We start from the raw sequence: 14,554 nt of genomic DNA, 5'->3' as shown, positions 1-14,554 counted from the left end.
CACATCCCTGGCGGCACATGATAGCTGCGTACACAGGAGGTGCTAAGTGAATGCCAGCCAAATGAATGAATCAGTGTTCTTTGGAACCTACCAAGCCAACGTCCAGGATGCCTTGGTTCCCCTGTCCAGCCCCATGATGCCCAGGTTTCTCTGGGTTAGCACCAAACACCACCCCAGCCTCTGATGCCCAGTCCCTCCCCACCTGACCCTCCTCTCCACCTGGAAGGGCATACAGGGCACAGCAGTGGCCGTGTGCCCTGTGCTGGCAGCTCCTGGAGGCCAAGATCTGCCCCATCCCCCACCCTCCCAGTGTTCACTGCCTCTTCTCTCTGGAACAAAATCCCTGATCTTTGGCTGAGTACACAGCGCCCCCCACCCCATAATAAGACTAGCTGTGTCCATTTGCCTAAGATCTGGCCAGTGAGTTAAGTGGAAGAGGAGTGTGCTCCTTCTGAGTCATATGCCCTGGAGAAATGGCCCTTTCCCTCCTCCCCCTCCACCCTGAGGCCTGAAGGGACATGTGAGCTGACACCTTTGCAGACCACAGGGACCAGGCAGGAGTGTGGGGCCCCGATGAGGCCTTGGGGCAGAGTTCTCCTCCCCACCAGATCTCGTTCTGGATGGGCTTTCCAACAGTGAGTTCCCTGTGTCCCTCCTGGCTCCCACACCTTCAACACCTGGACTTCCTTTTTACCCTCAGGAGAGGAGAAAGGCACTCTAGAAAAGCAGATAATTTCTGTCAGAACACCCAGATTTGACAACTTCTGGTAGCAAAACTACCAAGTCCACAAATCTGCTCAGAAGGTGGGATGAGAAATGCAGTGAGGGGACTGGCTTCCTTCTCTGGCTCACGCTCTGTGGAGGCCACAAGGGAAGCCAAGCACTCTTCACTCTTGGTCGGTGGCCTGCAAAGACAGGCCCCACGTGTACAGCAAGAAGCTACAGAAGGTTCCCGGCTCCCACAGATGGAAGCAAATGGAAACAGCAGGAGGGAAAGGGAGGGAGTGTGGGCTCTGGAGCCAGACCCAGGTGCTGGGTGCCCTTGAGCAGGGAATGTACCGTCTGCTGGAGGCCATCACTTTACCCACCTCACTGGAGACTCCACTCACAGTGTCCCAGGGCCCTTCCACAGACCCGCGGAGCCTCAATTTCCAGGATGGGGGGTACATTAGTCAGGGTCCTCCAGGGAAACAGACAACAGGGTGCGCATGTGTGTGTGAGTGTGTGCATGCATGTGTGTGTGCATGCCTATGAGTGTGTGAGTGCACAAAGTGTGTGTGGTGTACACATGTGTATGTGTAGTGTGTGTATATGCATGTGTGTGCATGTACGTGGTTCATGTGACTGTGTGTGCACATGCTGTGTGCATTGTGTAATGTGTGCATGTGTATGTGGTTGTGTGCTTGCACGTGTGCATTTGTGTATGTGCATACATGTGTGTAAGTACACGGAGTGTTGTGTGGTGTGTGCATGTATGCATGTATGTGTGAGTGTATAGTGTGTGCATGTGCATGTGTGGTGTATAAATGTATGTGAATGTGTTCATGCATCTGTGTACATACATGCATGTGTATGCATGTGTGTGATGTGTGCGCACATACTGTGTGTAGTGTGTGTGTGTATATGACTGTGTCAGTATGTGTGGTGTGTGCATGTGTATGTGACTGTGTATGCTGTGTGCATATGTTTGTGTGTATATGTTTGTGTGTGAGCCTAGTCAGCTGCCCACACCCTCATCACAACATGGCTACTTGTATCACATGTATACATGTACTTATATGGAGATTTTAAGGGACTGCAGGGTGGTCTCGGGAGGCCCAATGTTGCAGCTGAAGTCTGAAGGCCATCTGCTATGGGATTCCCTCTTGCTTGGGGAGGTCAGTTTTTGTTCTATGGAGGCCTTCAACTGATTGGATGAGGCCCACCCTCATTATGGAGGGCAACCACTCTGCTTTATTCAGCAATCTAAATATTAATCTCATCCAAAAACACCCTCACAGAAACACCTGGCATAATGTCTGACCACATGCCTAGCATAATGTGGCCTAGCCAAGTTGACACCTAAAACTAATCATCCCCGGGGGTGGGCATTCAGGAAACCATGTTTTCACTAACCTCTCCAAATGTGATGCAAGGCACAGTCAAGGTTAGGGATCCCTCTCAGTGATGCAGCCCAAGGTCCCTGACGGCTTCAGGGTCTCTCCCTCCACCTCCACAAGGGTTCCTGAACTTCCTCTGTGGAGTGGAACCAGTCTTCCTCACTCTGGAGCGGGAAAATGCTCCCTCCATGCAGTCGGGACATGGTGGGCTGGGGCTACTCCTCATGCCCAGGGCTGCTAGCCCTGCTGGCTCAAAGCTCCTCTCTCTTTCCCTCTCCCACAACAGACACCATTCTCCAGACCCTGCGGAGCCACGCAAGAGCTGCTGGTGAATCACCCGGACCCTCGCCAACCACTCACATAACCAGATATTCCTCACAGGATTCCTCCGGTGTGGCTACTCACAAGACGCCCACATAGGGTATTTTCCAGTAACAGATAACTGGACCCTCCCAAGCAGGGGCTCAGTGGTCCCGCAGATCTGTCTTTTGTTTCAACAGTGTTTGGATGGAGTGGACCCAGGGGTGCCAGCCTCCAAGCTTTTATCCAGCTGTAACCTTCAGGGCCATCTTCTGGCCACCATGTGTCTCCAGGACCAGCCAACACCCTATTTTGAGCTCAGCTCCTTACTATCATCAACCATGAGCTTTGAGATGCATCATTCCATGGAGCTGGAGGCCACTGTCAACTGCCTGGTCTACACACACCTGTGGGCCTCCTGTCTGGGCTTCTTGTTCCTCCGGGAGATGTGGCTCGGAGGGCATGGGTCACTTCTTCCTTGAACTGGCTGAGCAGAAGTGTGAGGGTGCTGAGCTTCCCGTGAAGGAGCAAAACCAATGCAGCAGCTGCGCCTTCTTCCAGGATGGGGAAAAGCTGTTCCACGAAGAGTGGGCCAAACCCTGGATGGCGAGGAAGCCTCTCTGATTCTGAGGAAGAGCCTGAGCCCAGCTCCGGTGGATCTGCATGCATGGGTTCTCCCGCGGGAACCCCCATCTCTGTGACTCCCTGGATGAGGAGGTGGACTCACTAAGAAGACGGGCCACCATCTGGCTCACATCCACAGGCCGTCCGGCCCCCAGGCTGGGCTGGGCAAGCACCTCACTAAAAGACTCGCCCTCCAGCATGACAAGGAGCCTCTGGAGCCCGCAGCCTGTGAGGGGCCCCTCTGGTGTCCCCTGGTGCTCCAGAGCTTCTGCCCAAGCCACTCCCTGCTGCCACGAGGCTGCCTTCTTTTTTTAAGGGGGGTTTATTTATTTATTTACTTGAGAGAGACAGAGAGAGAGAGAGTGCATGGGGAGGGGCAGGGGGAGAGGAAGAAGCAGATTCCCTGCTGAGCAGGGAGCCCCACGGGAGGCTCGATCCCAGGACCCCAGGATCATGACCTGAACTGAAGGCAGATGCTTCACCGACTGAGCCTCCCAGGAGCCCCCACGAGGCGGCTTTTAACCACCCTGGAGCCCTCTTCCAAGCAGTAGACCAAATGGAAACAATAAAGCTTTTTGCAGCAGAGGAAAAAACAAAACAAAACAAAACACAACCCAAACCTGGACCAAGGACAGCAGAACTTCCAGAAGTGGTTCCAAAGCAGATGCACGTTAGACAATCTTCACAGGGGATTTCACCACGTGAAACAGTTAGAGACCACTAGTGACCACAGGGCAGAGCACTCCACTGTTTACCAGCTCCTGACACGCTGCTCACACATGATCTCGCACAAGACAGGGAGCAGAGCTTTACGGCGAGTGGTAAGTGCCTTCCGCAGGCGGTCGGTGGAACTCCTGGATGTGGAATACGGAGCAGAGAACAGCAAGGCTGTGCAGCCGTGTGGGGAGGGTGCTGGGCCGCTGGCGAGGCTCATTCACTAGCTCAGTCACATGGGCATGCCCCCTGCCTCGAAACATGCAGGATTCAGGTTCACAGCACTGATCTAGTGCGGATTTCTGCACATGGCTGCCTGCAAACGGAACTGTGAAGATGTCCTTGAAGACCCGAGGCACCTAATGAGGCCACCCCTCTGATGGAAGTAAGCTGAGACCTCTGTACAGCTGTCGTGACGGGAAGAACTGACGGGAAGAACATGCAGAGGCTTCACTGCAGGAATGCTGTGGACGCTCCCCACACCTGAGAGCCCACTGCAGACAGCAGTGCTTACTGCCCACCTCCCCCGCATCTCCATAGAAAGACCACTTTTCACTGGAGAAGGGCTGATTTTGAAATAACCGAGGATCCTTTCCACAACTCTCACCAGGAACTGCAGAATATGAAGGTGGGCAGCCTCATTCCCAGGCCAATCGGATGCCAAGTGGGAGAGAGGTTGAGACTGGAGGGAAAGACAACTCACGCGTAGTGCATGCTACTCACGGTGAAACGGCCACTGTCATGCGGTAGGCATCTGCCATTCCCAGCACCCTGAGCTCAGCCCCGCAGCGGGTGAGCAAGCAAGGTGTGGCCCCTGCCTCAGAGAGCTCATAGCCGGGTCACATGCTGCCCAACCTCAGTGATCTCGGACTCTCAAGGGGGTGTCTGAGATGGTTCTCAGGTCATTTCACCACTACGCCTTCAGGTCTCAGTTTCCCCATCTAAAAATGAGGAGTCTCGCCAGATGACCTCTCAGGTCCATTCTAGTTTTAGCATGTCATCTCCTGGTCACATACTGATCTTCTCTATCCATTCATCCATTCATCCATCGATGGACACTTGGACTGTCTCCTTATCTTAGCGGTTGTAAATAATGCCGCTATGAGCACAGGGGTGCAGGTGTATCTCTGACTTCGTCTTCTCATCTCCTTCAGATTTATAACCTGAAATAGAATTGCTGGATCACACAGTATTTTTACTTTTAACTTTTGAGGCTCCGCCATGCTGTTTTCCAGAGTGGCTGCACCAGTCGGCATTCCCGCCAGCCAGACACGAGGGTTCCCTTTCCTGTTTACCCTCACCAACACTTGTTATCCTTTGTCTTTTTGATGCTGGTTATTCTAACAGGAGTGAGGTGGTGTCTCATTGTCCTAACCCCTGAGTCTTAATCCCCTTCCTACAGATATGTGGTAGATTGACAGCAACTATGATGCCACCGATGGCCTCGCTACATCTACATCTTTCCCTGTAACTCTGTCATCCCTCCCATTTCTACCCTGTATTGGGGGAGGTTGTTGAGAGGACATGGTCAACGGCTGACCCATGAGATGGACCCTGGTGATCAGAGACTCATCACCCCCACCCTGTCCTTGGACTATTGGTCCCACTTGCCTTGCCTGCTCTGGGAGCTGCCCCAGGAGAGCCTTCAGACAGTGATGTGGCGCTAGGACCATGTGAACAGTACATGTGACCTCTTTATAAATGTCTAAGACTTGGTGGGTGGATGCAGAGATCCGCTCATCTTGTGGCTGCCCAAGAGAAGCCTCATAAGTACATTCCCTTGCTTACAACACCTGCCACCCACCAACCTGGAGTGGCCGGCCTCCCTCTTCGGGCCCTCCCCAGCCTCTTCTCACACCTGCGAAGCTCCTGAGGCACTTTCAAATCAACACCCTGGGCTCGCCCATGTGACTCGTTTTAGCCAACAGGACACTAGCAGATCTGATGCAAACCAAAGTGTGGAAAAGCACATGTGCATTCCCACTTGTGCCCTGGCTTCTCTGTGACACTGCGAGAAGAGCCCGGGCTCATCACTGGAGGACGAGGCAGGAAGCAGGACCAACCACCCCAGCGGAGGCTGTCCCACATGGGCTAATAGTCTGCAGATGGCCAGACACAGTCTGTGGATGGCCAGTCCAGGCAAGAGCAGAAGAACACTCCTTTCTCCCTGTAAGCCCAGCCAGCATGGGGGGAGCCAACCAGGTGACGAATGGATCCATCAGAAATAGAAAATGCACTTGCTGTAAACTTGCTTGATCCTCTGTTATCATGGAATAAAGAACCATTAAGGACAGGCCAACCAGCTATGGGCCTAATGAGCCAGGGCTGTTGTAGGGTCATCTGCTGGTCCGGCTGTGGCCTTGTGGGGGAGTGAAGTGGGGACAGGCCTCCTGCCCACCGACCGCCCGGCTTCTGGTTCAGCACCACCGTTCACACAGTGAGTAAAGCATTCCATCTTTCCCTCTGACTAATAAGGAGTTGGCCACAGAAAGAGAATGAAAATACATTATACATGAGACACACTTTCTGAACTAGTTGCAAGTGTTGTTCTAGGATATTTTTACTTCTCTTCAAACATTCCCTCTGGGGTGAACTATCTTCCCAAGAAGGTAAATGGAAATAGGAAAGAGCCTTGGAGGAATCCACTGGGCCCCATTGTGACGAGCCAGCAACGTGATGGTCCCTGTGGCCCCTGTGGCTTTGGGGGCTCGTATCTTCCCTTTAGATAGTGATGTTACCTGAGTGGTGGTCCACAAGGAGCATGTTCCAGAGAACCAACAATTTCCCCTATTCTGTAATGAAAAATATGGACTCTGGTCCCACTTGTCTTCAGACCCTAGCTCTATAGATTCAAGAAACATGAGACCCCAGTAGGAGGTAAACCTCTCTATGCCCTGACTTCCTCATCTACCGGGTGGGATTTTCGATCATGATCACCTTGTAGGGTTGTTGGGAGGGTTCGTTCTTTTACAAGCAACAGCAGTCACTCAGGAAACAGAAGTGGCTCTGATCCTCAGCATACTTCAGAAATCCGCCAGCCAACACAGAACTCTGATTTGGAAAATTTCTGAGTCAAGGATGGTGTCTCTACAGCATTGCACACAACTGCCACTAAGTTTATGTGTCCCTTTTCACTGTGTTACCTGTCACAATTAAAATTCGCTGCTCCCTCCAGAGCCCTGCAGGAAGGACTGCACCCACAGCAGGGAGCGCAGGGAATCAGAGGAAACGACTGTCTTCACTATCCTTCCCAGCAGCTGATGCATGACAAACATTTGATCCAAAGCGACGTGGGTCTTTCTCTCGGTTCTGGTACATTAATGCATTTAGTAGCCTCCTCTGAGGTCACAGAAATTGGGACAGAGTTTGAAACTATCTATTTATACATTTGTAGAGTCAGCAAACAGCTGATGTGTAGAGAGGACACAATCGTTTTTAAAAAAAAAGATTGTCCCTCTTACATAAGTAGCACACGCTTGCAGTATCAGTGAGCCATTGCCTTAATAATGCTGCATAACAAGTCATTCCAAAATTCAGTGCCTTAAAACGATGATCATTTATGCTTGCTCACGCATCTCAAGGTTGGCTGGGGGTCACTGGATCCTCCATGCACCTCGCACCAGTGTGTTGGCCGTGTTGATGTCAGAAGTGCAAGAGAGCAAGGACACCCAGAACTCTGAAGGCCTCAGCATACTCACACACCTGCCCACATTCACATGCCAGAGCCCGATGTGAGTGTGGAGGAAGGGACCTGCACCGTCACCTGGCAAGGGCATGGACACAGGCAGGGCTGGCTTCAGGGACATGACCAATAGGATCTGCATTGTACAAGGATCCTGGCCAACCCCACCTCCTCCAAGCCCACCGGCAGGACTGCTGGAACTTCTGGAACTTCTGAAGGGGACCTGCGTTTCACACCATACAGTGGGTACTTTGCACTGTGACGCATACCCCAACCCCGCACTCCACAGGTGTGGTTCAGGTAAGCATCAACGAGGAGGGTGTAGGTGGTCATTAGTGGTCACACATGTGGCCTTACTGCCACACTGTTCTTTCCAGATTAAAACCTGGCACGCCTGCCCCTCCCCCCAGCCTGGTTATACCTCCCCCACAAACTCAACACCCTAGCACCCCAACCCCCTCATCCTCCTCCTTCACAGCCCAGGGTGACTGCTTGATGGAGGGAGTGAAAACTGTCCACCAGAGGTCCTTAGAGCCACAGGTGTCAGAAATCCACAGTGGGTCTGAAGACACTTGTGGGCTTCAGGGCACAAGATGGAAGCACAGTTTGGATGCTTCTCCCAAACTGTGCAACGGAGTCCTCCCCTCAGGCAGGCTCAGCCAACGCAAGACCGTCACAGACTTTGTTCAATGACTTGGTCTAGAAGTGACATGTCATGGTCCCCACGGATGACCACATCCAGGGTCTGATGATGCCCCTCCCCCAAAAGCAGGCTCCTTCTCACACTCACACCAGCCTGGGGCTCTCCCAAAGCTCCTATTCTCCAACAATTTCCTAAAGTCCGGGATGCAGCCAGGGCCCCTCGTCGGGTCCATCTCCTCTCAGGGGGCCCCTGACCATCCTCCACAGTGACCCGCAGGGCCAGTGACCCATGGGGCCCACATCCTGCTCCAGCAGGAGAGCAGCACATGAAGTGGCTCTTGCCACGGAAAATGAATCACATGCAACATGTCAACATCAGAATCCTACAGTTCAGAAAATTAGCCAAAGAACACATTTTCTGATAATTAGAGAGCTAAAAATGGATCCACTTTGAAAATCCCTTCCTTCCTCCCGAGAAAGCTGAGGAGGTGGTTTAACAACAATCAGCAGCGGAGATACAGCACATTCTGGGTGTTTAGGGGACAAGTTCCAAGAAATTTCTTGGAAGGTACAGTTCCCAGAAGGTGGTGGTGCTAACAGACCCACGAACCCTCCGCACATCCCTGCAACCAGCTCGGACTTAGCAGGAGAACCAGAGCAAGAGAGACAAGGGAGCAGCTGGGGGCAGGCCACCAGCCGCCTCACCTGCCTCGGCACCAAGTGTGTGTGGGATTGTCACCCAGCACTGCCAGCAGCCCCTGAGGGCCAGGACGTGAGCAGCAGCATGTACCGTGCTGAGCTGCTCTGAGCTGCACACACATGCATCCTCTCACTGAATATCATGGCAGCTGTGCATTCTCACCACTCTCAAGTTAAGTGTCACACCCAGGGCCACACAATAATCAGGGCAGGAGCGGCATCTAGGCAGCAGAAGCCTGTGTGCACCACCACCTCTCTCGTGGAAGGGTCCAGAAGTGCCAGGGAGCAGACCCCAAGGAGGGCAGTGGACACAGACGCACACCAAGGGTTAGGGTAGGAGAAGCCTCAGTTAGGGACCTGTTAAGTCGATGGTCAACATAATACAGAGTTACACGTGATTTTACAAATCTCATAGAAGTAGTTAAATGTAGTAAATATACACATTCCAAGCTAGGCCCTTGTGCAACTGCTCATGGAGCCGAAGACCATTAGGCTGCAAGACAAGTGACCATTAGGCTATAACACCTAAAAACTCACAGTCCGTATTTCCTGGCCTCCAATACCTACCCTGGACCACCCTTCCTGGTGTTTCCCACTGAAGATGAATAGCATCTGTGCTCACAGGAGCAGCAGAGGCCACAGAGTGGGGTGGGGTGGGGGAGACCAAATGAAAAGGACAAGAAACAGAAAAAGGTACTTGGAGTATGTTTCCTGGAGCAAAATGCCTCCATCTACTGTTTATGCAAACTTATGCAAACTATATGCAAATTTGCAAATGGTAATGCTAATTCTTGCACAGCCTGTATTCTTTCATGGCCTTGGCTTTGACCTCTGGGTTATAAGGTAGGATCCCAGTGGAGGCGGCCACTGGCCACTGCCCACTGTCTGGCCAGAGTCAGTGGTCAATCTGTGCGGAAGGGTAAGTAAGACCCACGTGATGAAAAAAAAATTAAAAAAAAAAAAAAGACCCACGTGATGGATGTGGATTATTGTCTTGGTGGGGAATCTGGGTGGTATGTTCAGGATGGCAGAGAGTAGGTGTCAGAGCCAGGAAATGACAGCTGAAGGGGCTATTGATGTGTCCAACACATTATATAGGAAAATAATTGACAAATTCATGAATTGCCCTTAATACCAAATGCCATGTGTTTTCTTAAATCACTCTTTACTCTCTGGATCACTAATATTTTCATATGCATTTTCCTTGTCTTACCATACTTCCCTGCTGTGACATACAACATGTGGAGCTCTCACCTACCAAGGGTCTTGGAAGACATTAAAGGACGAGTCAGTAGCTAGAAAAATAGTCAACTTCTTGATTCAGCCTTCTCCTCCAGTGAAAGGTATCATTATGGAAATGTACCCAGATATTGAGACACTTGCACAATTGTTTCCCTTCTGTCAATGCTGGTATAGTGGTTGTTTCTCTCCTACTCACATAAGGCTCAAAAAGTCCTTCTGGGTTGACAGGTGGCTCCCTATGTCCTGTGGCCCATGTGCTCTGGACAGAAAGTGGGGCCGTCCTCTGGCTCAAGGCTATGGCCACTGCTCACTTTACCTGCCAGTTGCTGTTCCATAAACTTTACTGCAAAAAGCACGTGCTGTCCTGGTGGAGAATGCAGTCCCTCTGCCACTGGGGTTCCCTGGCTATGCCACAGAATTGTGCTAAATACCAAGCTTGTGCTGTTCGTGCACACATGAATGTGCATGCACACGTGCGCTTCCCAGATGCACTGAGGGCAGCATCCATTCAGAACAACTCTCTCAATGCTTGGCTCCCCCTTTCAAAGCATTTCCCATCCTGCCCCTAAAACACTCCCAGGGATGCTGCCAATCAAACTACAAAGCTGAGTGGCGAGCTGAAACCTCAAAGGAAAACCAGCATCTAGTTAAAAACTTCCCTGAGTTGAGCAGGAGCGTTTCTGAGCCTAGCACCAGACAGGAACAAAAGCTGTGAGGTCACAGGGGCTGGAAATGCCATCCATCATCACACAAAGATAAAGAACCTTTAAGTCCAGCCAGAGGGCACCTGCGAATACCCAGTAGCCCTGATGCTTTGATTGATGGCCACCCATTCTAATTAGCGCCTTTTATCTCGAGGTTTCCAGCAAACTGCTCACTTGCTCCCCCTCCCCCTCCTCTGCCATTTGCCTTTCTGGGGAGACAGTACTGAGCACTGAGCCCCTCCAGCCCCTTCCCCTGCTTGACCGACCATGGCCATGTGACCATCCACTCTCGAGCATGGGGCCGCACTGACCTTTCTCAGGAGGAAGCAGATGCGCTCAATGTTCCTCAGCCGCTCCCTCTATTGGGACACACAAGAAAGAAAGAGGGGGGTTAGATGCTCTGCTGAAAGAACACGAGAAGCCCCCCGTGATCCAGCCCCCAGGAGAGGAGTCAGAACCCACCAGGGACCTGCATGCTCCCACCCGGCGGCTCCTAATGAGAGTTTTTGCTCATAGAACTCAACAGCAAAAAACCCCAAATAATCCAAATACAATGGGCAGAGGCTGTGAATAGATATTTTTTCTGAAGAAGACACAGAGATAGCCGGGGGAACATGAAAAGGTGCTCATCACTCTTCATCAGGGAAATGCAAATCAAAACCACATTGAGATAGCACCTCACAGCTGTCAGAACGGCTGTTACTAAAAAGATAAGAGACAGTAGGTGCTGGTGCGGACGAGGAGAAAAAGGATTCTCGTCCTTTTTCTTGTGCACTGTTGGTGGGAATGTAAATTAGTGCAGCCACTACAAAAACATTAGGGAGGCTCCTCAAAAAGTTAAAAATAAAAATACTGTAATAGCCACAGCAATTCTACTCTGGGTACCTATTTGAAGGGAACGAAATCGCTGCCTAGAAAACGTTATCTGTACCTCTGTGTTCACTGAAGCATTATTTATCACAGTCATGACACAGAAGCAGCCTGAGTGTCGTGGGTGTAAGTGGAAAAAGAAAATATGTATATACACACACATGCATATACATACACTATATCCATATGATATACTATTATACAGTCAGGACACACACACACACACTGGAACATTACTCAGCCATAAAAAGGAAGCAAATCCTACCATCTGCGACAACATGGATGGACCTCGATGGTGCTATGCTCAGTGATATAAGCCAGACAGAGAAAGACAAATACCATATGATGTCACTCATATGTGAGATCACGCAAAACAACAAAACAAACTCCTAGAAAAGGAGATCCTGTGTGTGGTTACCAGAGACAGGCAGCAGAGCAGAGGGAACTGGACACTGGGGCTCAAAGGTACAAACTTCCCACTGTAAGACAGTCGGGCACTAGGGACCTCTGGAGCCTAGAGCCAGCCCTCCCGGGAGGACTTCCACCTGGGCTCCAGAGCACATGTGCCCTGATTGGTGTCTAAGCTATGAAGTTCTCTGCCCGTTGATTTTATTTTTCTAAAGTGAGTGCATTTAGAGGAAGCAGTCATCCCACTAAATTAGACACCAGCAGCGCTCCCAGGCTAAGACTTTTCGAGACATCAAAGTCCATTCCCGGAGCCTGGCCCACAACTGGGACGGGTGCCCATGGCCAGCAGCAGGGTGGCGGGGTGATGATGGTCACATCACAGACTGTGCACGGCCTTCCCTTTCGTGTGGTGAGCTTCTTGTTTTCCAAAGCCCCTCTGAGTGCAGCTGCGGCGTCTGCTGGTGCTTCATTAGGAGGCAGCCACTATGAATCTGGTGACCACAGATGTGATGCTAATGAACTTGCTCTGGGGGAGACAGGTGGCTCTGCCACTTCAGTTTCTCTAATCAAATCATACAGTGACTGCTGTGTGTCTTTCAAGCCCAGAAGAAAGAGCCCACCTCAGGACAAATTAGTGTCCACGTGGCTAGGGAGACAGACCATGTCCTCCAGAACACACATGTGTGCGTGCTCACACATGCATGTGCACACACACACCCCGCACACAGCTGGGCATCAAGGCTGCCTACATGAGGAATAAGGGGCAAGGGGTGAGGTGCCAGACATAGGGGGGCTGGTACAGGGCCACACCAGCTCCTTCCCCGCAAGCTGGGCCTCTGGTGGCTCCTCCTTTGGTGATACCGAGGGCCCCTCTGGTAAAAGGAAGGGAAATGAGAAGCTGAGAGGAAAACAAGAACCCTCCTGCCCTGTCCACCCCCTGGAAGGAGGTCTACCCCGAGGGCCCCGCAAGACATAGAGCTCTAGGGGACATTTGATCCTGAGAACCAGTGAGCCTCAGCCCACTCCTAGAGCAACTGTTTGTAAGCTAAGTCCACCAGGGCTGGTGTCACCAATGGGTGCGGTGGCTTCTCCGAGCCACCTGAGGCAGAGACCCTGCTCCAGGGCTCTACGGAGGCTGAAAGAGCTCGAATGGGAGTTAATGAGGCATCCGAAGCACTTAACTTCCTTCCAGAGAATAAATCGTAAGAACCAAGAAAATATGTTGAATACTCTTCCATGGGGGGTTTAATGGATTTTTTTTTTTAATCTCAGACAAGAGTCCTTTCCGGAGGGGCGTCAGTCTATCCAAGAAATATCTGGCTGGCAGGGCCCAGGCTCCTTAATTAAATCATCTAAAAGCGTCTAAAGCATGGCTTTAGTGACAAGAGTGAAGAGCTAAGACCCAGTTCCACCCTCCACCTCATTCTGCAGTATGCTTTCTCCCTCTCATCAGCAATAGTTGAGCACCAACTGTGTGCAGGCTCCGTACTGGTGCTGCCATGGCACATGGCCTATCCTATCTTCTTTGCTCCATCTGGACTAAGAACTTGACGTAGCCAGATGGAAGTGGCTCCATGAGGCAGTCTCAAGTTTTCACCAGTCACCTGGGTGGAATTGGCAGGACAGGACAGAGTGGAGGACACGTTTCTGCAGCAGCACGCACCCGGGGGTGATTCAAGAAAGCCCTGGGGGTTTCCAGTGAGCTAGGAGGAGGAACAGCAGGACTAGAGCAGCTCTGTGGACCAGGCGGTGATGCCAGTGCCAAACACGAAACATCCAGAGAGAAACGAGACCAGGAGATAGCCCTTTCAGGTCTGACGGAGGTAAGATATCACAGGTAGGTGGTGAGATCGGCAGATGCAAACAAAATGCATTTCAATGCAAGCAAGTTTCACAAAACCTCAGAAATTTTCAAGTGCATCTTAGGGATTCTTGCATCTTGCGACAAAATTCTGCTCCACACTGTTGACTTTGAAAGGGTTTCATTCTGTTTCATAGAACCAAAGAATCTGATGCCAAAAGGATTCGAAAATCAGCTCTCTGAAAAGAGACCACCTGGAGTACGTGGTAGGAGCACGGGCTCCCGAGACAGGCAGACAGGCAGTGCTAACCTCCCGCCATGCGCTGCGGGCTCTCGCCTACCAGTCTGTGTGCGGCAATGATGCCATCCTGGCTGACTTGTGAGAATTATAGGTTACACATATACACGGTTCCTCGCGTGCAGTAAAAACTCACAAAAACTTACAACTCTGGTAAAAACCATGTCCCTTACAGAGGTGACCCTGAGGCCTGGTCCCCTGGTCTTCTGGTACCTCCAGGGAGCATATCTTCCTTCAAGGAGGACAGGTCTCTCTGGTCCCTGTCACTGAAGAGTGACACCATGAGCCTTCCAGGTTCAGATGGATTCACACAGTAAATCCTGCCGTTCAGTCTACAACCTCTAACAGAAAATATCCACAGAGATATCCAAACAAAAACCTGGCTTTGTGCTGGAAACTGGGGCCTGGAAAGAACTTCAGGGGTGCACAGACCCCCAGAGTTTAGGCTGAAAAACACACCTGAACAGTGTG

General features: G+C 51.4%; 1 protein-coding gene across 1 annotated transcript in view; it reads right to left on the bottom strand.

Annotated features, from left to right (window-relative positions):
• Positions 1–14,554, bottom strand: part of CNIH3 (cornichon family AMPA receptor auxiliary protein 3) — a 92,764-nt gene that overhangs the window by 31,659 nt on the left and 46,551 nt on the right. The window contains exon 3 of the mRNA XM_041726663.1: positions 11,018–11,065. Coding sequence (XP_041582597.1) covers positions 11,018–11,065 — 48 coding nt within the window. The remainder of the gene's footprint in view (positions 1–11,017; positions 11,066–14,554) is intronic.

Source organism: Vulpes lagopus, chromosome 1 (assembly GCF_018345385.1).
Source record: "Vulpes lagopus strain Blue_001 chromosome 1, ASM1834538v1, whole genome shotgun sequence".
Lineage (NCBI taxonomy): Eukaryota > Metazoa > Chordata > Mammalia > Carnivora > Canidae > Vulpes > Vulpes lagopus.
Note: the sequence above shows the minus strand (reverse complement) of the source record. Positions and strands in the feature narration are given on the sequence as shown.